Genomic DNA, 26,454 nt, shown 5'->3' with positions numbered 1-26,454 from the left:
TGAGGAAAGTTGTTTTCCGCTCTAGCGAGCACACACGCTCGGAGCTTAAGTCGACGCGACGGCGAACCCCAAGGTTCAGCATGAATGTTTATTCGTCCATCGATCGTCAGTAACGGCTCTTCGGCCATCTCTCGTTCAAGCATGACGCATCGCCGCGCCGAAACATCTCGAAGCAATCTCAAGAGTTACGACACACGGTACACGGCCGTATCACTGCAGTGTGTTAGATATCGAGCTCAATGACTGTACATGCGTACAGTGGAACGATAACAATCCAGTAGCAGCTCGCGACAAGTACTGTCTCGCAGCACGATGCCGGCGGCTGGAAATTGCGCCTTACGAAAATTCAACGCCGGGATCATGTCCGCGTGCGTGATCGGTCTCGGTTTGTCGTACTACGCGTACGTCGTGGAGACCAAGAAGGAGCAGGACGACTCGTACAAGGCGATGTGCGACATCTCCGAGAGCATCACCTGCACGAAAGTGTTTGCGACTGAGTAAGCGAGTTTTAAGCATCTGCCGTGTTGGCGGTTCGCCAATCCTAACGTGTGATTAGGAAACGTGATTAAACGTGCGCGTTAATCTATGACAGCGTTGCGATATTCACCGGCAGTACTGAAAATATGTAGTTTAATTTATGTACGTATACTAAAAAATAAATTTTCAATATTGGCAGTAAATATCGCATAGCCTTAATCTTCCCAAATAGCACAGATGATCGGTTATGAACTAAAGGTTTTCACGAATCCTTTTTGAGTTCATGTCCCGCTTTTGGACATGTGTGCTGTATGGGTTGTCTGATTGTGATTGTTTCTTTATTGACTATTGAGTAGCTCCCCTATTGAGTGAACGTAAATAAAATTCAGGATCAGTGTATAAATGCAATCCCTGTAAAGCTTTGCTAATTTTTTGAAGACATAGACTACTTCAGACATAGATGTTTCACGACGTGGCAATATATATAATGATATCGGTATATAAATAATATTTTATTTAACATTGAGAAGTTTCATGCATTATGAGGCAGAGGATCACGACGGACACGACGCATCGATTCATACGTCATGAATAATAATTACATAAGACACAAAGATGATTGTCGCTGAACAAGAGTTGTATGAAAAACTTTTACATGTCCAATGACTATTCTCATTTGGCTGGTATTTTGGACTTTCAAACAATTAATTTTATATAGAATTTTGGCTCAGATAATAGACACACGTGAATATCATTATTTTATCTTTAGTAGTTTTGAAAAATAGTATTTTATTAGTGTAATGTAATCGTGAACGAAGAAAGTGGAGGAGAGGGAGTCAGCAATCGAGGGTCTGTTTTATATTGCTGAACTGGCTGCACCAGTTCGGAGTTTATCTTTTTCACTCCACACTGGAAGGGGAAAAAGATAAACTCTGAACTAGTGCAGCCAATTCAACAATAGAAAACAGACCCCGAGTAGCAGCGACATGACACCATGCATTCAGCCATAATGCTGTATTAACCGCGCGAGTTTTTAAGCGCGATACATCGAGATTAATAACATGCAAGGAGAATAAACGTTAGACAAGATACAAAATGAAATAACGTGATCGTAAAATTATTCGAATTGATGATCGTAAATAATCGCAGAATTATTTCGGAACAAGATAATAAAAAAATAATAACGTCTCGTATTTCAGATATGGCAAGGGATTCGGACTGTTCCCAAAAGATTCCGTGTTTAACGTCCCAAATTCTATATATGGTTTAGCATTTTATACTCAGTTTGCAGTTTTAAGTATGTATTCGATTACACTTGTCCACGCGTGCACACACGCGCCTTACGTAACAATGATAAAATCTTTTTTCTTTTCAGGTATGATTAATAACTACGCCTGTACGGCCACTATTGTCGTTCTGGGAATACTATCTAATATTGGTTCGATATACTTAATCCATATATTATATCTGTTTAAATACATCTGTGTTGTATGCGTTAGCACGTATATTGTAAACGCGGTGATCACGTATCTCGCCATTAAGAAATTTCGGAAATTGACCGCAGGTGATACGTACAAAAAAAAGATGAAGTAATCTTAAAGAGATTAACTACATTTCTTTTGCGATCGACTTGAAAAAATATAACAATTTATTATAAATGTAATATTATTTTCTATTTGCGCATAGAATTTATACATAATATAAATACAGATTTTTTTTATAGATAAACATGAATTCTCAGCACTCTTTCTCTTTCTCTGTCTCTTTCTTTCGCTATAACGAAAAAGGCTGTGAGGCACTTTTGTCACATTATACAATACAAACAACTCAGTGAATTTTTCTGCGTTATAGTTTACGTAACATTTTATATAAAAGGTATACAGATAAATACCAAAGGTATAAAGATAAATATAAAGATAAATACAAAGGTATAAAGATAAACACAAAGATAAGAACTTGTTTATATATTTATATTATATTATTGTAAATCAACAGTATAAACAATAATATAAATAATATCGCATCTATATGAAACTTGTATATTCATTTATTAATAAAAATTATGCGCGATAACGAATATGCAGAATGTCCCGCGATAATTCCTCTCAAGGCTATCGTTTTTATTACCGCGATTGCGGCATGAAAAATATACATATTTCAGATTACCAAAAGGAAATATTATTAAGAAGATGAGAAAAGTACGCGGAGCATTCTGTACATTATATATCGAGAATAGTAATGACCTTTACATATTCCGCTTTGTGTGAATGTAATTTAACTGTTGAAAAATGTGGCACATAAACGTAAAATTAAAAATGTACGAAACATTTTGTAATATTTAAAAAGTTTTAGCAATTGTTATCGATTCTACTTTAATGTACTTTAATGTACTCCGTATGATCGATTTCGGAGGACGTGACTTTCACGTCCTCGACTCCGATAGATTCCATGTTAAATAATTCATGAGAACGATGTCGTGTACATATCGCACGGTATCTAGAACTTAATATTTTTCTTGTCTACGAATAAAACGTCGACTATAAATAGTAGCTGCAACACCTTCTAATTTCTTGAACAGTTTCCAGAGGATGTGTCTGTCTCTACGATTGCTACTATTTACGTCACGCCTACAATATTCCACATTAAAACGCGTAACGAGGTGATACGTGATAACGTAGAAAATAAGTCAACTATTTAATAAGAATAAATTTAAAAATTTAATTATCTACAAATATTTGAATATGGTAGCCGTCAGTGACGCAATTAAAAACGGGGGCAAAGGAAAAAGAGGAGGGCACCGATAACCAAAGGGAAAAAAAAGTTTTAATAAAAGTTTTAAAAGTATAAAATTATTGAAAGCACATATGCATCGGAATTTACAATATATGTAAAACACAAATATAATTCATTACTTTATCAGACTTTTCGCTTCTCGCTCAAGACTTGTATCGTTTACGCTTTGGGACGCTCTTCGGACACGCGTATTTGCGGGGAAAGAGAAGAATAGCGCAATTTAACGTCCAAAAGAAGGATATATACGGTTTATATATTATTGGCCACTTCAATATTTACCATCTCTTAACAGATCCCTGTTACTACGGCTAATGCTGGCGAGAATGCCGGGGCTCTTGAGCGGCGGCGTCTCGTCCAGGCGGTTCAGGTGCAAATTGGAGGTATATGGTGCGCGGACCGGCGCGTCGACGCCGTTTTTGTCGGCCTCGACGTTAAAGCTCTTGCTGCGTAACAGCGATGACTTGTATGTACGTTCGGGTTTCGGCGGTGCCTGAAGCGTGCTGTACGCGGGCGTCACGTTCACCTTGGGCGACGTGCTCACCGTATTCTTGATCGATATGTTGATCATGCTGCTGTGCTGGCCCGTTTTGCCGGGTGTGCCGTGCCTGCCGACGTTCGCCTGGTGTCGTCTGATCTGCGAGCGTGCCGATTGTCCAGCATTAGCGGAGTGCAGGCTCCGCGGTAACGTCTGGGTGGACCGGAGGTGCTCCTCCCTCTCGTGATCGCCGGCCAGTCTGCTGGTGGACTTGCTAAACCTGCCGAGGGAGCTGGAGGCGACGCTGAAACGCGGTCGTTTCCGAAAGGTGATTGCCGAGTCGTGCGGGACTTTCTCTCGTCGACGACTTGCGGCGACGATCGAATGAAGCCTACCGAGCCGATATATATACGTTTCGATTCCCATGCGTCCCTTCATGCAGCCTTCACCCCGAAATCGAAGCACGAATTCGCCGTGAATGCGACTTAAAGACACCCAAGCGATTTAGACGTTCGCACTTTGCTTGCTCCTGAAGCTCGCACAACTAACTCGACGTTCTTTGGCGATCGAGCGGCATGAGATAGCGAGTTGTCGTCGTCTATTCACGATGACAGATTCTGATCGTGAGACAAATTTTTACTGACAATACGTGAAAGCGTGAAATATCTTCGAAACGCTATGTCATTCTTAACAATCATTCATGCATAGATAGATAGAGAGCCTCGAAAGTGTCTCGAATTAAATTTGATCCCTTGCACTTTCGATTCGCAATCGATTTTCCCTCAGTGAAAATCACCATCATTCATAATTCTTTACCATTCTTCTTTACATATTTTTATATATTATATGAATTATATCTTTAATCCAAATTATGTACTTCGAAATAAATATCATTTAAAACTAAATAAAAAAAATATTATCTGATCAATTTCTATAATTTAATTTATAAAAACTTCCTTATAAACCTCAATTAGTGTAATAACTCTTTAAATATACCAATTTAAGTAACTCTTTAAATAACTCTTTAAATACCGATCAAAAAAGAACAGACAGATAGAAAGACAGAAGACTTATAATATTTTATAAAAGACACCACTATATGTACAGTCATGTGTTATATGAAGATATTTCAGTAGCAAGCGCAGTAATAATAATGATAAGGAGCAATATCAATCATAGCGCAATCTAATTTAAATAGGGGAGAAGTTATCAATCAAAATTTGTCTCGCTCTCACTACGTCGTATATCGAGTACTTCGATTACCTGTGCTCGGAATCTACGGCAATTTTACCAGAGCCGCGCGGTCTTCCTTGTCGCAGCCGATCTCTGTCCTCCTCGTATCCTTTTTCACGGCCATAGATACTACCGCCGAAAGGATCCTCGCCCAAGTAGTACCTCTGCAAGGGCGGCGGCGTAGATTCGCTGCGTTGCCATTGTTCCTGGGGACCATGATCGGCCGTCCTGGTCTTCGTGACTTTGTTCGACGCGTTAGTGTTCCGCGGCGATCGCGGCGGTCTCTCCGGTGGTTTGTCCTCCGTCGTGTCTCTTTCGCTGACGAAAGGAATGTTCCTATCGATCACGTTGTATTGCAAGTAGGTCGGCCCGTTGTCATCGGTCTGCGTCAATTGCGAGGTCGAACCACCGCTCCTCTGTTTACTCTTTCTCTCCGTGCTGGCTGAACGTAATTTGCCCACCAGCTTCCGAAAAGATTCGCCGATCTTATACTTAGCTCCATGATCTGCGAGTAGATTTATAGTGTTTTATTATTATATATAATGCATACACAATTATAATAATTAATAATAATGATGGTGTTAACAATCTTCTCTGCTACTGATGTTATCGTTTAGCTTTTATTATTCATTTCTTTTATAGTTTGATTGTAATAATGTTTGATTTAATTTAGAATATTTTAAATTAAAGTACTTAATAAAATCATAAATTTATAATTATAGAGTATTTTTGTAGCTTATTGCTTCTGTTTCGAATTAATTGTGAAAGAAGACTTGCTCTTTGATGTTCTTGAACTATCCGACTTCTTCTCCTCGCGACCGTTTATCGGTGATTTCGGTGAGATGGATCGCGATCTTGGCGAGGTACTTCTGAAATCGCGTTCGGGAGTCTGTGCTTGAATGTCGCGATTACGGCTCTCCCAAGTTCTTTGCACCACGTGTACCGGACTTGAAGTACGACCCGCCGGCTCGTTCGAGCTGATCTTTTCTTCGGATTTTGTCCACTACAAAAAGATTATAATTAAACTAAACTTTCAGCGAATCTAATACTACGTATCTTCTCGTAAATTAATTATTTTAAAACGATAATTTCACAACGAAGAAAAAAATGTCTCTACCTGTTCTTTCGATCTTCGACGTATAGGTGGGGAAGGCGTACATTGTCGTTCCTCGACAGAATCCTGATATTCACGTCTGAACGATTCGTAAGTTTTCGAATGCGATGATTCAACTTGATTTCTCTTCTGTCCGTGGAATTGTCCGTTGGCACGTGGAGATTCCACGTACCGAGCTGGAGAGTTCGATCGCGCATGATTTTGCTTCTCTGTGTAGAATACATTATATTCACGTTAGCTCGAATTCGTGTACCAATTGATATTTATTGCGATAAAGCTGCAATCAGGTTGATTATTTCCTAAACTTTATGTAATAATATGTGTTTATTATTTCTCTTTCTTTTTAAGAAAATTTTGTAACTTTATATTTCACTACACATAAAAATAACGTTTTATATTATAATATGTGAAGTTAGAGATTAATTGTTTTAAATTAATACTCGAAAAATACTTTTTCTAATAAATTTCTCTTTTCCACACCTTTCCCTTGATATCGTTCCGACCATTCGCTGATTCCATGAAAATATCCTGAAGGCGAATTCGACTCTCGATCACGTCGCTGATTACGACTGGAACTTGTATTCTGATAATCGCGCTCCCTCGGTGCGCAGGATTTCATGGTGACATTGATGTAGCTCGTGTTAGTGCTGGTCGGAAGAGGAGAATCATCGGCGTCGAGAGACCCGTGCGAGGAACGCGAATCGCTGCCGAAGTGGCTTTCCAGCCACTTCGACGTTTCGAATTTCCTCGCCTCGTCTTCTTCCTCAAGATCCAACGGTTTCTTTGTCAGAGCGTCTTTCCGGGCGGCATCCGAGAAACCTGTCATAATTAGTAATGATTTTTTGGAGAAGAGAAACGTATATCGGTAGAAGAATGACATCTCGATGTTCTCTTCAATAGACTTCAATCCTCCAAGACAATAAAAACAACTTTTGTTGTTTTGTTGAATATAAAATTTATTTTTTATTAAAGGTAAAGGCCATTGCACGTAACAAAGTTTTAGTCATAATCGTAAGGCCGTAAGAAAATAGACCGATCACACTCGATTATTCCTCGAGCTCAAGGAGAATAATCGACTGTGATTGGTCTATTTTCTTACGGCCTTACGATTATGACTAAAACTTTGTTACGTGCAATGGCCTTAACACGCAGCAGTCTTGAGGATGGAAGAGGAATTCAGTCAGTTTATCTCTCAGCTATCAGATTATATGTATACTTCAGTACCATTCACGATTATCCGTTGACCTCCTGGTCAACCATTCGTAAACATGTGGAACGCGGCGATAAGAAATCAATGTAGAAAGGCGCGACGTACCGGGATACTTGTGAAAACGAGTCGTCCGCATGCCCGTCGGTGATGGTGACCAGTCGCCTATTCGTTCTCCTTCGGTTGTCTCTGCGACGTAGCGCATTTCTCGGCCGACTCTCTCGCCGGCCGAGATGTAGTCCACCACGTCCTCTTCCCTCTTCTTCACGTATCTCTGCGAGCTTTCCTTCTTCGTTTCGGAGGCCTCGTCGTCGTCGTCGTTCTTCCCGTCGTCCGGGACCTCGTCGTCTTTAATCTGATGCGAAAACGATCAAGCGTTACTTGCAACTGTGTTTCTCCAACTCATGCGATATTAAAATTATACAAATATATTAATCACGTATTATTGTAGTTAAATATTGTGTAGAATTAAATATTTTCTTTTACAGTTTGTAAAAGTAAGCGAAGGTAATTCGAGACAAAAAGTGAAAAATGACGGCAGGAGTATATTAACCAGTTTTTGCTGTTGCGACGCTCACCTCTTCGTGCTCGACCGTTCGCTTCTTCTCGGTAACGATTAATCCATCAGCCTTCAGTTCCTTTTTCTCCAAGGTCTTCTCGGTGTCGATGACCTTGTTTGACCTAGTCGTGTGCTGAATGACCCGCGGACCGGACTGCGGCGCCAACTGTTTCGAAGATTCGACAAGGGCGACTCGCAAGTCGCCCCTATTGTTACGCACCGCCTTTTGATATGCCTGAAAACCAGATGTAGGGCTCGCATTAACCCTCTTCGAAAACTCGCGATCAGTGTTATTGTCTCTCCGCGAGATATTTCTCCCATATAAACATATATATACCCCAAAATCTTGTCACGGTAAACCGGCTAGTCGAGCTGTTTTTCTCTTTTTTCCGCAAAAGTGTATTACTTTTGAAAAGGAATAGGACGATTAAGGGCTCAGACACAATGAGAAAAATAAGGAATAAGATAAAGAAATAAGGAATAAGGCATGTTGCATCTCACTTTAATGTACGTGTACTGAAGTGAGATGCGACATTCCCTTATTCCTTAATCTTATTCCTTATTTTTGTCATTGTGTCTGAGCCCTAAGAACAGTCGTAATGGGGTAAGTGCACGCAATCGTATATCGATAAATGTGTAAAAGCATGCAAATGATAGAGGAAATCGTAACGATAAACCAGAAAATTATCTTTACAAGTTTGAATTAATAGACGCTTATTTGACACGCAGAACATCTAGATTAAACTTAGGTAATAGAAACGCGACGGCAATGATAATTATCGGTTACCGCTCTTTCGTCCGGTCTAAAATAAGGCATTCTGCGATAATTAATCAACAAAGACACGTCATGTTTCAATATTATATTAATCATTGATTTAATTTTTAATTTTCTCTCTTTCTCTCTCTCTCTCTCTCTCTCTCTCTCTCTCTCTCTCTCTCTCTCTCTCTCTCTCTCTCTCTCTCTCTTGCCTTCATTTTTTATATATTTATGATTTTCTCTTAAAATATCACATCTAACAAATTCGATGCTCGCAACACCGATTTCCTCAATCCTACTAAAGTGAAATCTACATGTCGAATGGTTACGTATTAACGTCTATACCTATACGTGTCATCGGACAGATAAATTAAAAATTACGCAAAGCGCCGGTTGCGATGACACAACACGATTCTCCAACCTCCGCGCCGTCGAAAGACCGAGACTTAGTATCTGAACACGCCGAGGACAATGACGAGCATGATATAAACCGTCGCGATATATACCGGATTAACTGTTCGCCATGCGACACTATATACTCTCAATCGAACCTGATGTGTTCCGATCTACTTGCAGCGAATGCGTGTATATATGCACTTCGGAACGAGTCCGCGATCCGTCCAATTTCGATGCAACAATGCGATTATACCTTCTGCGATTATCTCGTTAGGGAGAAGACACGACACGTCCCGCCGCGGCACGTCGCGTCCGATTAGGCGATCTTTCCTCCCGCGGATCAGTTCTCCCGGCGTCTGTCGCGCGAGGAGTGAGGACGACCGATCCTGTTCGGCGACGAGGGGAATCTCGAGATTATAAAGGATCAAGACCAGCACGGTGGAGCAGACGAACACCGGCGAATTCCAGACGGGGACGACACCCCGTCGCCGATTCCGCCGACTAGAACGAGCGCGGGACACTATCGCGGGATCGGCTATTCGCGGCTGATCGCACCCGCCGCGGTCGAGAGACGTGCGGAACAGCTGCTGAGACTGCGGCTGCGGGCATCTCATGGCTCCTTCATCGCCATTGGGTGAAGGGAGAGCAAAATCGAGAGATCATCGACTTCCACTTCTTGAGATCCCTTTCCCTCTCTTTCTCTCTCTCTCTCTCTCTTTGTCTCTCTCGCTTTCCGCGATCCCCCTTCTTCCTCGCTCACCCGCGTTCCCCGCGGTTCCCTCTCTCGCTCCTCCAGCTCCGCCGTTCGCCGTTTAACTCCGTCCTTCCTTCGTCCTCTTCGTCCCAGAACCATTCGACGACCTCCTCCGTCCGGAATCGTTCATGCGCGCGAGAGCGTCTCCTCTCTCGCGTATATTACCCGTTGCCCCGTCTTTCGCAATCCCGGGTAGGTACTCCTCTCCCGGGTATCCCCGCGAGGTTTGTGAAACCTCGTTGCGAATTTACGTGGATGCGGTTGCATACCGCGTAGATTGATATCGGGGGGAGAGCGAGAGCTTTTTTTCGGTACCCCGAGAGCTATTCTTGGGCCTGTCTATCCGCATTAACGCGTTAAACGTGTACTGTGTTATTATGACACTCAGAACGTAACACGTACGATCTATTGCTGTTAACTATGTCAAACGACGTAAACGTCAAGCTAACATTCTTAATTTATGGTTCGTGATTAGCATCGGAAATGAACGCGATAATAAAATCAGAAACTGACATGTTTCTTTAGAAGTAAATGAATATATATATATTATGCTCTTTTAATTACACGATCTTGCCTACAGGTATTCGCGATACTTAAATAAAATCGGAGAAAAATTAAATTCAAAAGATATTAAATTTAACAGTTTATATTCTATCTCTCAATCATGGGCTCTTAAGCTTTTAAGTCAGAGAAATACGCACAATTAATTAAATATTGCTCTCTCAATTAGTTTTAAGTTAAATTTACGTTAGAAGGTAAAACGGATAAAACAAAGAGAAGGTTCTAATCTGAATATATAAGACGCTTCTTGATCGCCACACGTCAAACTTCTAAAAATCTTTACAGGAAAAAGTTAGGTTCGAGAAGCTTTTCAAAGTTACGATACATTTCGATCTTTAAAAACAAAAACAATGAGTTTGATTCGCCAGTTAAAAATTAAAAAATTAACGTAGGTAGCTTTTTTAGATCGACCCAACTGGCAAAATTTATTGATATATTCCATACTTTTGATCTTTCTCGGTATTGATATATTTCATCATTTTGATCTTTCTCGGTATAGGTTCTTGGCATTAGAACCGTAATTTCCCGACAAAAGATGCGACGATGAGATCTCCCGCTGAGAAATATCGCTCGAACGCGGGCGCGGGGCGCGCGTGCCTGTTTTCCTCAGCTTTGCAAATGATTTCGTAACACAAACGTGAAGCGAATATATCTGGCGCCGCGCTGACCGAATCTCGCCGAGCTAAGACACGGTCGACTCTCGCGCGAGCTATCAGACGGGACGAGTCTTTGGAGAACAAACAGCGCGACCTTTTCGCGGCGCGTGACGCCGCCGCCGCCGCGCCGCGGGAAAGGGAATGCTCGTACAGCCGCGTGTTCCCCCCGCGGCACGCGCAGGTGGAATTCAGGTGGTGGGTGTGTCACGGGTGCATATATATGTATATACCTCATCCGAGATATCTCCCAACTGCTGACGATCCTCCGTCTCGAGTCTCTCCTCGATCTCCTCACGGCTCCTCATCACCGTCTCGTTCAGCTCCTTTTGCACGATGTTACCGCCATTTCCGGTCACAATACCACCTGCCGCCGCCGGCCGCCAGTCGACCTCCCGCGGTTGATCCCCGGTCGTGCGTTTCTAAACACCGGTTCGCGGACCAGTTAAAAGCACGTTTCCTTACGGGCGCGCGATAGGTACTACAAAGGAAGCCGATTCTGATACGCAAATGTATGCAGAAATCAATGAACAATGGATGTGTCGAAAGGACATGAGAAGAAGGAAATTCTGGGCGACTGTTGCTCGTTACATCTTTCGTCTCGTAAAAATTATTACGATTAAAACGCGATCTGGGATCTTCTCGAAGGACAGAAATGATAGAAAACTTTGAGATATATGAACAATTTATAGCATTATTGGATGGATAGATCTCAAGAGTTCATGATTATTTATGTCATTTGTATATTTATCGTCAAAATTTATATAATATACTATATTTATCTTGAGCTAAATTTATTAACGGGCTTATACTATTCGATAAATATGCAAACCTCCTGGGTCGTATGTTCCTGCTGCTCGACATCTTCGGTCGTGTTCGTGGTGACAAGAGGTCCGGAATCGACGACGACCTCGCCATCCTCGAGGACGACCTGCCGCTTCACCCTCGTCTCGATCTGCCGCGTGGTGGTAATCTCCTTTTTCTTGCGGGTCTCCCATTCCTCTGAAAGGCGGAAGCGGGTACTTTTTCAGCCTGGCTCGCAAGACCGGCATTGTTTCGCAAAACTAATTTCTCGGTCCCGAACAAACGGACATAAAACGCGGGTTGATGAGTCGACGATGCCAGAGGGAGAGGTGTCTTTTGTGCCTCTGTCGACATCGCTGTCAATTATCGCACCTTTGCAACCGTCCGAATGAACGGAAAAACAGTTATAATACTTGGCGTAAACAGTTATTTTTGCGAGCGTGATGTTTGCCAAATAGAACAGAATCAACAAAAGAGGACCCTTTCGGTTAATTTACTTTTCCAAAAGCTCAGATATATCTATCTAATCTTTTGTTTGAACGACAAAGATGAGGGTTCGGCGGTTCGGCAGGTGTAGATCTAGGCCATTCAAATATTAGAAACTTTTGGGTCGGGCATTAATTTCTTTTAACGTTATTGATGCATCTTGAAAAGCGGAAATTTAAACTCCTCAAGATTACAAAAAGATAAAAAATATTCTAGTAAAATAATTCTTTATGAATAAATATGTATTAGAATATCTGTCATCTTATATTTTTTGTACGCAATAATATATTTACCGTTCTTTTTCTGTTCTTCTATTTTATGTTAATAGTGTCGTTTTAATAAACTTTTAATTTGCACGCTGGCGGCATAAATGACCAGATTACCATTTTCGCTCGTAGATTAACATTTCTGTTCGAGGAATTTACCTTCTTTGATTAATGCCACGGAGTTCTCAGGGTCAACCTGAAAAAGGAAACAATACGTATGTAAATCCGCCTACGAGCGAGAGCTCGTCGAAGAAGCGATTCCTTTCGGCTAAGGACATTCCGGGGAAGTTACGCGAGAAGTACGTCTACCGCAAATAACTTCGCCGTAACCGCTTTCTTACTCCATGTTACACGCGACTAAACTCCTGACCGACACCCGGCAGATTCCAATCCGACAGGGACGTTAACGTGAAGTAAGATCATTCGCAAGATCGACTCTGGCGAACGAACGCGCGAGTGATTCGCACGGGATTGTGTCCGACACAATTACGCGAATTACAGTCAATCAAGAATAATTAATCAAAAACATTTTAATGTGCTGGAGATTTCAGTGATTTGAACGAAAATATCTTTAAAGAAAGCCGTTAATCGTACATAGAAATTTATCGAGTATTTATCTATCAAAGCGTGAAGTTTTTTATTCAATAAATATTGTGACCAATCTTCCGTTCGACCAATTCTATTTTTTTATCCATTTTCCAAATTTTTATGTTGATCTCTCAGATTTATTCTTAAATTATTTCGACATCAGATCAGTACATATCAGATTTTTCGAACAGGTACCAATGTAGGCGCGAAAGTGTGAACTTTGAAGGAGAAACGCGCGAGTATCTGAGAAAATGCATTCTGAAGAGGCCGGAGAAAATGTTACTCACGAGAATAGAGGAGTGGGTATTCGCCGGTGGACGGGCCTCGTATCGGCGTGTCGAAATCACCTCCATCATTCGATCATGTCTGCTACGGGGTCCTGATGTTCCTGTCGGCTTATTCGGTCCGTCGTTGCGAGAAGGTATTCAGCTGCCAAACCGTGAATAATAACGTTTCGGCTCACGCCCTATTACAATTATATCAAAATGATAATTAATTTGCGTAAAGTAGTCAGAAAGCAGGAGATAAAAGTGCCAATAAAAGCGAACGCTTTGGTTAACGATGTCCCCTTCAATTAGAATAATAATATTTTCATTTTAACCAAGATAAAGTAGAGGATGAAGCTTTGAGGGAAAAGAAAGGGAATTTCAAAGTAGGTATTAAGAAAAATACTCCGGTCACTCTGACTAATGATTATCTTGCGCGACATCGAAGATCTTTGAAGGAATTATGTTTGATATTATGGTTGCCCGGTATTGTATACGTCAGATGTGTCACGGTGACGCTAAAAGCGTCACTGTTCCTTCGGTAATACGGGATTCGATTTGAGATATTAGTCCTGCCGCCCCGAGCGCGCCATCCCTCTTCTCAATTCTTCCGCTACGTCGACGCGCATGTGAGGAACACGTAGCTCGCGGACCTGCAATAATTCATCGGGAAGACTCTCTCTGATGCGTAGAGAGAGAGAGAGAGAGAAAAGCCGAAGGCCGCGGTGGCACGCGGGCCTGCGGTCGCGGCCACCTCGATATGGTACGCGCGATACGATATCGAGATGATCGTGGTGGCTAAAGACACCACGTACGGCCGGTTGCTGTATGTATGTCCCATATCAATGGCGTAAGTTAGCGGTCCCCAACCTGCGGTCCGCGGGTCAGATTCGGCTCCCTCTCCTCCGCCCCGTGAAATTTTGTCCAGCCCGCAAAGAAAAATCGACGTTATAATATAAAAGAATTATAAATAAAAGAATAATGAAAATATTTTGAAATCAACGAATAAAAAAGGAGGCACGGAGCCACAACAAGGTGTTTATGTCATAATATTTAATTAAAATAATAACTTACATACTTTTCGGTCTGTCATCAAACTATCATTCATTTATCAGTGTAATAAATTAAATTTAAAATATAAAAACCGGAAAAGATTTTATTTCTATATCATTTTCAAAATAAAATTTATCCGGTCATTACAAAAATTTTAATATGGCCCTGTTGATAAAAAAAAAGGTTGGGAACCCCTAGCGTAAAAATGATGCGCGAGTGACTTCTCCTACAAGCATTCGCGAGTCCTTGATCGGGGAGTTCGCACGGATTGAGTTGTCTGTTCGACCGAAAGGATAATTAACGCGTAATTGAAGAACGATTAATTTCTCGCTGCGGCTCTTGAGATAATAATTCCTGAAACTGAAAAAATCGGAGACTAGCAATAGAATGAGCGGTGAGTGATCTTTCATGGATATTAAAAATAACAGAAAATACTAATACGAGAAATAGTAGAGTATCATAATACTGAAAAAGAAAAACGAGAAGAGTTTACACCAGATTTAGATTTTCTGATCGCAGTGATTCAAGTATCAATATATACAGATTGTGTACTCTCTGTAATATTTGACTATTCTAAGATACTTGGCTCAGCTTCATCGAGCTTCATAAGCTTAACTACCGCTTCATCACGAGAGTTTCACGAACGGAGCGATTTAATCCGTTTTAAAAAGAGCTTTGCCTACGCCTCTGAACACTTGTGTCCTTGCGGTTGGAATTACGCACGCGTTCTCCCCACCTGAGACTATGGACAGGTACGTGTAAGTATTTAGATTCTTTTCTACCTTTAGGATCTACGATCGTAAAGTGTAGTTTTGAAATGACTGCACATTAAATGTGCTTAATGTGATTTTTAAACACTTCATAGGAGTCCGCGGTACGTATACAAAGTACAGTTGTCGTATAATCTCTTAATGCGCTATACGATACCTAACTTATTCAGTACTGCTAATTATAAGTCTTTTAATTGCGCGACATTATAATTATGGTGCTTATTGTATCGTGCAATTAATCATACAGGAGAAAAGCCAAAAAATTGCAATAAGCAAATCAAATTTTGTAATAAATTACATCGTGGATGTAATCGTCGCTCAAGGATTATTTTGTATAAACATGTTTAAAAATTAACATTTCTTGATTTCTCTGCTTTTCCGCCATTGGGGATCACGTAAACGTCACGCCAATAAAAGTTTCATATCTCATGAATAGATCTAAGAGGACAAGCATGCACTTTGCATTGACAACGTGCTTCTTTGGTAATCCGCCATACGACCATGTCGTTCTCACCTTATTGGATATGCGTGTGACGTCAGGGATGCGTCAGCGCGTAAAAGCGAATAACTCGAAAAGTCCGTGACATTTTACGTACTTGGTCTAGAACAGGATAAACTCGCGAGAGCAACGGTAAAAAATGAGGAATAACGTAACTATCCTTGACAGTAATGGCTCATTAAATTGTACCTTAATAGAAAGCGATAATCTCATTTCTTTTTTCATACGTTCACGGTCGCTCGAATTGTCAATCAATTCTGCCGTGTTTCTTTACGAAGACCGACTATAATGTCCATTTCTATATCAATGCAGATTAACTTTAATCTCGGTTTAACTTACTTTTTGTCTTTTAGGCCCAGTTTCACCAACGATTAATCTCACTCTTCGTCTCTTTCTAAGGGGGACAGTTAGAAAGAGACGAAGAGTGAGTTTAATCGAAGGTCACAGTTAATCGACGTTGGTGAAACTGGGCCTTACTAGTTTTAACAATTAGACATAAGTAATTAAGTGTAGACATAAGTAATTAATGCAACAAGGTTCTTGATATATATAAATTCAAGTATGAACATATTTCTCACAATTCCTTTCATCAATTTCATTCGCGGAATTCGTACAGAGAGATTTTTACCGAGCTTATCACAAATTTCTCACAAATTTATCGTACGCAGGGTTAATCTGCTCGATAAAAATTTATTTTCAGATCATTTTCGAGGCTTAAAGTAAAATTTAAATAAATCTGTGCCTTTGCAGTACTTCAAAGAAAGAAATCTACGATTGAAGACGCATGCACACGCCTGCATCTCTTCGGAAAGCTACATCGATGAGGTTTCACTAACGTCTCATTAACTTTGAACAGCCCCCGATCGCTGCGTAAACGCAACGCGGGCGACGGGAGATTAAATTAGCGTTAATCGACAGTGGCGAAACTCTCTTTCGATAAATAGATACGGGATAAAGCGCGCGCGGAACGTTTGAATCGCCGGCCCGGCGCGTCCTCGCGGTGACTTCAACGCGCGCGAAAACCAGCGATTTAAGCGTGAGCGGACGGCGACGCTGGACACGTGACCTCGCCAAGGACGTCGCCATTTTGGTTGAAAATACGAAGCGGGCTCGTTCGATCGCGCCTCGAATCCATTTTAGGACCGCGCGACACTGACGATCTATCAGATGGGAACGAGGGGGGCACCTTGGCTTTCACGCCAAATACAGCCTGAGGTCGACACTCGCGCGGCAACCGATCGTTATCGGCGGCTGACGATCGCGGGAAAAACCGCCGATAAATCTCGATAAATCGATAAACGCGCGTTTATCGAACGCCCGGATATACTCCGTCGTGCACTGGGAAGATTCTCATCGCTCCTGCCGCACGGCATCGTTATGTAAGAGGCTGACAATGCCACTCGCGTAATATCCTCGGCGAGGAAAAGCCGCTCGCCGATGCGTCGGCCGATCCTTTCTCGGAAACGCGAAATGCACGCGCGTGTCGGCGCCGCGCGTAAAAGAGAGATCGGAGCGTAGGACGTTGGAGCGCGAATAAAACTTTTCGGTGGAAACAAAAAGATGAGAAAACGTGAGAGTAAGAAGGAATGCCGATTGTTTACACTCACCCACACTCCGCGAATCACTCGTTCGCGCTTGTTCTCGCGAGTTGCGTTCAGAAATCTTCGCGGAAATTAGCACCGATTTTCAGCGAAATTAAAGAAAACCGATGTTTTCCTCGACAAACGCTCCTTGCGCTGTGAAAAATTAATTTCTCCACTTTGTTGTAGCGAGGGGACGATTCAAAAGACGCGAACGAACGCGAACGAGCGCGTTGCCTACGACGCGCGGAACGAAAGTACTCGACGAGACGCGCGCCGCATGCTTTCGCGCCAGCGCTCGCGATACTGTCCGGCCGTCGAGTACTCTCTGACGGATCCACCTGGGGCACCTCAGGCTCGAGTCTAGCAGGTGAGGCGCCCCAGAGTGCGTGATTCGCCGTTTTACCGCCTCATGGAACACTCATCCAACACGACGACTCACCTCAGAAAGACAAATATAGAATCCGGCGCATCGTGTCACCGAAATCTTTCGGGCTCCGTGAAATCGGGACCCTCTTCTCTCCCGGAGGTCTCCTAAAAAGGAACGTCTCGGATGCGCGTTAAGTGGACCAGCTTGTCACGAAAGTGCGAATAGTTACCGTGAGAGTTGCGCGGAATTAAGGAACAAACGCGCGTTGGATAATTCATTACAAAGTTTCAGTGTACTCTTGTTACTTACACTTACTGTACACTTACATTGTTAAATTCGTAGTGTCAAATTATCCTCTATTCGAGTGATTTTTAACTATTCCTATAGGTCGCCACTGCTCCTACTCAATATGTCGTTAATTTAAAACACTGGAGTTAAAATAATACTATTTTGTGTTGAAATAATAAATTTCGACACACATGCATAGTTAAAGACAATAAAATGTTATTTAACTCAAGGTATTGGTTTTTTAAATTTAACGGTGTACAAAATGTCTCAAAATATTTTTTTAGAATTCCAAAACAACGATGGAAGTTGGTCACATTCGGAGGAGTACGAAGGCAAGAATATCTCTCTCTATTACATTATTAATCATGATAGACTTTAAGCAGGCTCGGATCTAATTACGCACTCAACTATCGCATCGTTATATTGTAAGTGAAGAACACTGCGCGAATATCAATCGAGAAGATTTTTATGCGCCAAGAAGTTGGAGGCCGTTAGGAATGGATAAAAAAGTAATTGTATTATCGCACGTACATTTGTGTGCTTTAGACTTGTAATACCATCCTTGAAGTGAATCTTAATTTGACTACAAACGAGCAGATCATTTTTCGTTTCACTGATTTTATTCATTGTTCCGAAAGAATTTCAATTTTTGAGCAATATTAGTACATGTAATTGGCTCCATATTATTTATGTTTTCATATCCGAGTTTAACAAAGCTTGAATAAATACAGAAAAAAATATCGGATATTTTCAGCGTGTTCATTAATTTTATTAGATCATCTAGGAAATAATTTTTTATACAGACGAAACAGAACTTTGCTTAGCTTATGCCGAGACTGTCGAGAACGGGGCATCGAGTAGTAGGAGGCGAGGATCGGCGGGGCGAAGCCACTGTAAACAAGCACGTACGCGACAACGCCGAGTACACGCCCGAATGGGCAAACACCGTGTATCTCTGCCGCGATGGCGTTCATCCAATCAGAGATATCGCCGCGCGAAAGACGGAGATTAACGTCCCATTAACCCATTAAAGACCGCGATCGCCTTGAGACTTTTCCGAAGCTTACTCTGTTATAGAATAATCACGCCGACGTCTTTTATCACTTTCAGGATGCTGAAACTAAGAGCGGCGCGCGAGTGTCTGAAAGAGCAAAAGCGTAGCGTGCACAGTTGCGAAATATCACGCCGAAAAATGTCAGACGAGCAGAATCGAGGAGTCCTCTTCGCGAGGGCATTATTATTAATTCTTCATATTGCGTCAGAATGAGCGGACAGAAATAAAAATATCGCAGGAACATTAAATCTGCGAGATATATCCGGTTTAATTCCAGCGTCGTGTAACTTTAGCAAGATGTAGATACTGCGAATACATGACCAAACAAAGAAAGGATAATAAAATTGTACGGTCGAGTAATAATCTACCTGACATTTATAGAGACTATCGAATTTACTTGGAACACGCTTTCGCGATTTACAGACTGGATATTCATAGCCAGAACTTATATATAAGAACGTCTTGAGTTTATCTTCAGATATCCCATAACCAATGAAACGAGTCGTACAGTCTGAAGATAAACCTGAGATCTTAAATATAAAATCATGACTATATGAATGTCGCCCATAGTGTGAGCGACGTTCTGGAAAAAAAGTTTAACCGCGCGACTTCCTGCTACGAGGTCTCTCTCGCCGCAAATATCCGCGCGTTTTTAGGCGTCCCCGAACGGCACCATCGCGATAAGTAAGTAGGTACGTTCCGATCCGCGCGAACGTACATTTTCAGAAGCTCATTCTTAGCGCTCGAGGTCGTTAATATGCAAATGCGCGCGTTCCAGTCGAGCGCCTTATACCGCGGCATCGAATTCGGTATGTAAAAGTGATTCATTCGCGGGTCGCACAATCCGAAATATACGGGTTCCTTCGGCGTTCCACCGGCGCGGCGTTCTCCGTGGAACCGCGATGCTCTCGCGCGGCGATGCCGCGCGCAAGGTCGGCCTGAAATGGCGATCGCTCCCGATGATTAATTAGCCGGCGCGAGAAAGAACATTGGTGTAGAGCGTGCCCCCACATTTTCGCTACAGATCGATCCGTGATACATCCGTCCGACATCCACGCGCGCGATTGCGACAGCGCGAGCGAGTGAGTCAACGATATGACGATCTGCTCTATTTGTCGAGCTGACAGTGCCCCGGAATCGCCGCTGTCATTAGGTCTTTGAATGATCGCTCTGCGATCGGTTATTATGCCGGTTCATTTCTCGCGTCGCCGGACATTACGCGACACGCAATAACGTTCTTCGACTACTCGCCAAGCGTGTTTAGATCACTCGACATTCGCGGACCGACTGGGTCTTGTCTCCGTCTTACTCGAATCGCATCGAAAGGTAGAGAGAGCCCCGCGGGCTCGCAATCAGTTAAAATGATAAATTCAAGTATTAACCGCGGATCGTTATCCGACGAACTTTCGTCGATTCGCTCATCGACTGGCGTAGCCGGGTAATCGGTGCTAATGTATATGCAAAAGTCGCGCGATAACATCGAGATGCTGGTTTTGCGCCGGTACGCCCGCCTCGTATAAATCGACAATAGAAAGCCCGGGACAATCGTACACGAAATGTATCTATTACGCGCCGTTCTCTCCGTTTACGATCATAATTTTCTCGCTTTCCTTGACGGCGATCCGATTCCGCGCAGCCGCGTGCAAATTGTGCAAGTAGATCTCGAAGTTATCGAGAGACCTTGGGACCAAAACATGCGCATTAATCTCGGGGCTAATGCACAATACGTCCGATATACCGGGGAAACGGTGTCAATGTCAATGTATACGCTGAATGCCGCGAGCGCGTTAAATTGTCGCCGTCGCATATTTCTGACAGATCCTTCAGATTGGTTCCTAAAAAACTTGGAAACTAACGGCATATCCCGAGTGATTCCTTCGTTGAGTATGTACTCCTTGAAACGTGTAGAAACTTAATCCTTTGCATTAAAATTATTTCTCGCAAATGGGTTTGGTGTTTCAAATATATTTCATCCTCAATTTCATCTAATCGGCTGATGTAATATATGAATCAAGGAATTTTCATTATTTGGAGGAATTTGTTGGAATCCCAAAAATATATCAATAATAAGTAAAACAGGGCCGTTATGATATGCAATCAATTAGAGAGAAAAACGCCATTTACAGTCCGGACTTGGTAGCCTGATATAATAATATTGTGTAAATTTTATATACTTTTTCTCCAAACTCATTGCATCCATTATCGCATACAGACTCGAATTCTTGAAGAATTACCCACATAGCATGCATATCAAAAAGACGTCCAGAAGATATCCCGCAGATATCCTATCTCCTAAATATATCTTCGGGATATCTTCTGGACGTCTTTTTGATATGCATGCTATGTGGGTATGCAATTGTGCGTGACTATCACAACGCAGTCGAGTCCAATGCGATATAAGACATATAGAGTTAAAATGGAACGTATCCAAATAATAAACTGAGATCAAGCTCCTATTTGCAAAATAATTTTATTTTATTATTTATGACTTAATCTCTTTTATATTATTTTGTATCAGCTGAAGAAGGAATCTCTGTGCAGTTCGAAACGTTCCGTCAAATTTGTTTAGATATAATAATAATAAATCGATAGATATAATAATAAAAATAATAAATAATATTTTACGATTTAGGTGATAAAATCCTAATTTGCTCGTTCACTGTCCTATGATTTTTTTCTCTTCGTAGAACGTATCCCGTGTCTTTTTGATATCGAAATTGATTTAAATTCTCGGTGTTATTTAACATGATAGCCTTCCAAATCAATTCTGTATTCGTTTAACGACGTCGGTCTCGGACACACGTCTCTCCGGACATCTCGGGCACGTACGTAGACGAGTCTAGAAGTCGCGACGGGTTTTACATATATGGATTCGGAAACGTGCCGATCTCCAAAACCGGCCGCGTGAAATGGGTGAGGATCGCGGAATAGAGCGCGAGGCGCGCTCTCGCAAAAGCGGGAGCGTAATTGCTCCCGCGAACTGGTTCAAAGGAGGCGCGCCTCTTCAGGTGCGGCCCAACCGCGGCGATGGCCGAGGAGATGCGGCCGGTGGCGTGACGTCACCAGTCCGGTTTGCACGTCCAACGTCCTCGTTCGTCTGGTTCGTCATTTTAAGGAGCGAGCCTACCGTTCGACGACTGGGATTGTCGAGCGCGACAATAATCTCCGCGTTACGCTATCGCGACGATCCGCGCAAAGTGCGTTTTTTCTATTTTTAACGTTATGTACATCGGAAATCCAAGAGAAACTTTTCTTCCCTTTAACATTCTCAGCGCGACAGCGAACGTTAACGAATTAACAAGATTTTTCGCGCGGCGCCGTTCGCCTTAATCATGAGATCATATGATCATATCTCTCTTCTCGTTTTTGTCCGCTCAGAACGAAAACTTGAACAGCGCGATCTGAAAACGTAAATGTTAACGTTACGATCTTAATCGAAGGAAGATAAGCATCGGGAAGGCGTTAAGCTTCGAGTTAAGTGCCCGCTTGCTCGTTAATCCATAAAATGTCTAACAGCCCGAACAGCCGCTCACTGCAGTAGATTCGCGCCTCGGCTCCCATTTCCCATTCACGGCACGATCGTGTCAAAATTACGCGCCGTGCGGCGCATCGAAAATCGATACCGCTCGCGCGAGATACGTGCCGGCACCTAGCGGTCTGAATTCTCATCAAAAGAAGCGCAGAGGACGCTACTGCGCCGCCGCAGGTCGATCTGGCGTTCCTTCTCTAGGGAAGAAACGAAAAGTACCCTAGTCGCCTAGAGGTCGCGAAATGTCGAGTGTGCCACGTGGGGGGAGAGGAGGGGGCGAGAGGGGGCAAAGACCGATGAGGAAGAGAAGCGGACTAGCGGAGAGAGAGCGAAGCTCGCGGCGCCGTAACGAGTGTTGGCGAGAGCCACGACCCCAGACGAGAGAGACCGTAGGGTTGATTCTCCATTCCGCTTATGTGTGTGTGTTTGTACGGTGTGCATATTGTGTGTGTGTGTGTGTGTGTGTGTATCATATGTGCACCGGAGTAGCGCGGAGCGTAGGGTAATACGCCATATTCTCGGCGGCGCGACAGAGGAGACGAGGATAGGGGCCGGCCAAGACTCTCTCTACGGATGACAGAAATGCATAGGCGTGCGAGCGCGAGACTCGGCGGCGGACGTGGACAGCATCAGCGGCAAAATCGCGTTGTTCGCGCATAACGTTGCTCGCGGGGCGCGTCGGTGCCTCTCGCCCGTGGATCACGGCTCTCTCGCGCCGCCCCTGGTCCTGCACCGCCACCGTTTCTCTCGCTCCCGTCGACTCGTCCGCTCGCTCGCACGCACGCTCGCGCACCCCCGTCTCTTCCCCGCATCCCGCTGACAGCGGTGCCGTACCCCTCGGACCCCTCGGTGGCTAACCTCGGTGTATTTGACGTTCAACGTGTAATACGTGCACACACGGGCGAGTACTCCGCCGCCGCCGCCGCGCCGGACGCTGGAGGCGACGATCAGCAACGATGCACCAGCGACGGCGCGTGTCACGCGTCATCGTCCCGTGACACAAGGCGACGACGACGACGACGTCGTTCGTCACGGTGTACTGTGATACGCGCGCGCTCGCCGCTCTCACGGGGGGGGACGGGGGGGGGGGGGGGCCCACGGCGACGTGCAGCGTGCAGCGCGGAAGACGAGAGAGTCAGTCAGTCAGTCAGTCAGGTAGAGGACGGGGAACGTAGCGGGGGCCCGAAAGGCTGATCGGCGCGGCCATTTTTACACCGTTTACACCGCGCGCGATGCGGCAACCGTGCGTGCCCGTTCGATCCGCCATTCCAAACAATCGGTGCGCTACGTGCGCTCCTCGCAGGAATCGCAAGATGCGTCCGGCGACGGCAGGTCGTCACGGTGGCACCGCCGTGCTGCGTCGACGACGATAGGCGTTCCGCGCGTCCGCGTCACGCCGCGCCAGCCAGTCAGCTAGTTTGAACGGACGGACGGACGGACGGACGGACGGACGCAGGCCTGGCAGGCACGCACGCACGCACGCACGCACGTACGAGACGCGCTGCCCCGCACACGTAAGGCGGCGCGCCTGCGACACGACGTAAGAGAGACGACGTGACGTCGCGGAGGACGAGAGGACGACGGCCCGCGGCCGCCGGCGGTGGCAGTAGTGGTGCTGGAGGTGCTGGAGGTGGTGGACGAGGACGACGTCTCGCGCACAAACGTCGGCGACGGTGGCGAGGAGGAGGAGGAGGAGGAAGCGTGGAGGCGGCGAGGAAGGAGGCGACGGAGAAGAAGAGGAAGAAGAAGGAAGAGGGACCGTGGAGGATCGCGCGGAGGCGATAACGTGAAGGAGGATGATAACGGCGCGCGCGATCACCGCCGCGACGTGGACGGCGACGACGAAGACGATCGGCGCTCCGAAGACAACCATCGCGACGGTCACGGCGACGTCGACGACGCGGTCGGAACGACGGGAGGAGACTCGGGAGACGGAAATCCCGTGCCGCGAACAATCCCGCCGCGATACGCTCGGCTCCTTGTGCTGCTTCGTGCGTGCCTGTGATTCGCAGTGGCGTTCAGCGAGGGCCATTAGCCCGTAGTGCGCGAGCAGCCGTCGGATGATAATAAGTGCGCCGTGCGCCCGTGCGCCACCGTGAGAGAGAGAGTGTGCCTACGTCCATTATACTACTCCCCGGCCCTTGTACGCGTGCTTCGGGTCTTCGGGGCCCTAAAGAGTTGTGTGTGCCGTCTCGCTCGCGAGTCTTCATTCGCGAGTGTGCTCCATCTCGGTGTACGCTCTGTCATTTTCTATCTCTCTCTTTCTCGCTCGTTCTCTGTTTCCCTCTCTCTCTCTCTCTCCATCTCTTTCTGTCTTTCTCCCTCTCTTTCTCCCGTCTGTCCCGTCTGTCCGACCTGTCTGCGTGCGTGTTTCTCGCGTGCCTCTTCGCCACACGCACCCGGACTCTCTCTCCTCTTCCTCGACCACCGCGCGATCGATGTGACATCGCGCCGTGCCGTTAAAACCGTGTGTTCTCTCTCCCGTGGCGATCGCGATATATCCGCGCCGACTTGAGCACCGAGAACCGGAGAGGACTCGTTCGACGAGAGAGAGCGCCGAAGAGGAAATATATACATATATATCGGAGGACTCCAGCCGTGCGCGCGTTACGCGTGTGCACAGTGTGTGCGTGCCGACGGCAACGTCTCTCAGTGAGTGCGTATCCCGAAGCAGAGCGCGGTGCGCTCTCTCTCCTCTCTGCCGTGTCCCTTCCCCCGTGTTCCCCCCTCGCTCCCCCGGCGCCCTGCGCCCCATCGTCCACGTCGTCTTCCTTTCTTCCCCCCTCGCTCTCTCTCCCGCTCGCTATCCCCCTGCCTCGCTTTTCTTTCTCTCTTGCCATCGGTCGGGACGACCGTAGAATGCACGACAACGCTGCTGTCGTCTGCTCGCGCGCTCCCTTTGTCGTCATCGTCACCTTCCTCCGCGCCGTCCGCGTCGCACGTTGATCGCGGGACCGCGCCGCGAGGGTGACCGCGCCGCGAGCCGACGGGGACCTACTACCAGTGAAAAGTGCCGTGCTTGGAGATTACGCGCGAAGAAGATGGAGATCGAGGCGAAGCAGCGTAGCCAGAAGAACCGACGGCGGGAGCGGGCGCAGCGCATGCTGGCGCAGAGGGAGAGCCTGGCCACCGCGAAGCAGCAGCAACAGCAGCAGCAGCAGCAACAGTCGCAGCAGTCGCGGCAACGGCCGCCGAACGACGAGGAGGACAGCCACAGCGGCGAGGACGAGGACCCCGCCGGCGGTGGCGGTGGCGGTGGCGGTGGCGGTGGCGGCGGCGGTGGTGGCGGCGGTGGCGGTGCCGGCGGCGGCGGTGGCGGCGGCGGCGGCGGCGGCCTCGGACTCGGCGCCAAGACCGGTCACCCGCGGGACGGCCACTCGCGACCGCCCAGGCCACCGCGGCCCCCGAGGCCCCGTAAGAAGTCTTCCCTCGCGGCCGCCAACCAGAAGGAGCCACCTTTCGAGGAGGACATTATCGACGGATTCGCCATCCTCGCCTTCCGCACGTACGAGGAACTCGAGGTGAGCCGCGCGCGGACCGAACGTCCGATATTTTCTTTTTTTTCTCTCTCTCTCTCTCTCTATCTCTCTCTCTCTCTCTCTTTCTCCCGTCCGAGCGATCCGCGCGATTGGAACTACGGAGGAGGAGGCTGGGGGAAGCTGCGATCCGACGGCGTATGCTCGCCGTCGGACATGTACTCGCCATAACCTAAAAGTAACCTAGAGATAACCTAAAAGCCCTCCTAATCCTGCTTTCGTTTGTCCCTTCTCTCTACCCTTTTCCAAATCCCTTTCTCAAGTCGGATTAGGGTGACAGCGCGGACGTGCTGCCGTGTCCGAAAACAATTCGAAGCGGACAGTTCGCGATATGAATTCGAACGATTTGTACGTACAGCTCGAGGAGACTGACAGTCGAGTCGTGA

General features: G+C 45.4%; 3 protein-coding genes across 11 annotated transcripts in view; 2 read left to right on the top strand and 1 right to left on the bottom strand.

Moving 5' to 3' along the window:
• The first annotated feature begins 97 nt into the window (after nt 1-97).
• Nucleotides 98-2,725, top strand: LOC139768139 (vitamin K epoxide reductase complex subunit 1-like protein 1). The gene is made up of 3 exons (XM_071698042.1): nt 98-497; nt 1,677-1,774; nt 1,853-2,725. The coding sequence occupies exons 1-3, from the start codon at nt 313-315 to the stop codon at nt 2,068-2,070; spliced, it is 501 nt and encodes a 166-aa protein (XP_071554143.1). The 5' UTR covers nt 98-312; the 3' UTR covers nt 2,071-2,725.
• Nucleotides 2,427-23,545, bottom strand: LOC139768133 (uncharacterized). Of its 5 annotated transcripts, none has more exons than XM_071698025.1 (12): nt 23,391-23,545; nt 13,411-13,589; nt 12,695-12,731; nt 11,812-11,981; nt 11,213-11,401; nt 7,878-8,093; nt 7,408-7,654; nt 6,573-6,911; nt 6,096-6,301; nt 5,756-5,981; nt 5,009-5,483; nt 2,427-4,049 (listed from the first exon to the last, which is right to left on the bottom strand). In XM_071698025.1, the coding sequence occupies exons 2-12, from the start codon at nt 13,477-13,479 to the stop codon at nt 3,539-3,541; spliced, it is 2,685 nt and encodes an 894-aa protein (XP_071554126.1). In that variant the 5' UTR covers nt 13,480-13,589; nt 23,391-23,545; the 3' UTR covers nt 2,427-3,538. The 5 variants fall into 5 exon arrangements, with proteins under 5 accessions (XP_071554126.1, XP_071554127.1, XP_071554125.1 ...); XM_071698026.1 differs by lacking the exon at nt 23,391-23,545 and adding an exon at nt 17,734-17,842; XM_071698024.1 differs by lacking the exon at nt 23,391-23,545 and adding an exon at nt 17,319-17,687.
• A 142-nt stretch (nt 23,546-23,687) lies between these two features.
• Nucleotides 23,688-26,454, top strand: part of LOC139768130 (uncharacterized) — a 30,191-nt gene continuing 27,424 nt past the window's right edge. For all 5 annotated transcript variants that reach the window (XM_071698017.1, XM_071698019.1, XM_071698016.1 and 2 more), the window contains exon 1: nt 23,688-26,053. In XM_071698017.1, the coding sequence (XP_071554118.1) occupies nt 25,574-26,053 (480 nt within the window). In that variant the 5' untranslated portion in view covers nt 23,688-25,573. The remainder of the gene's footprint in view (nt 26,054-26,454) is intronic.

The sequence above is a fragment of the Temnothorax nylanderi genome, unplaced genomic scaffold (genome assembly GCF_030848795.1).
Source record: "Temnothorax nylanderi isolate EJ_2023f unplaced genomic scaffold, tnyl_v1.0 TNYL_tig0014_pilon, whole genome shotgun sequence".
NCBI lineage: Eukaryota > Metazoa > Arthropoda > Insecta > Hymenoptera > Formicidae > Temnothorax > Temnothorax nylanderi.
This window is presented reverse-complemented; position numbering and strand designations above follow the sequence as displayed.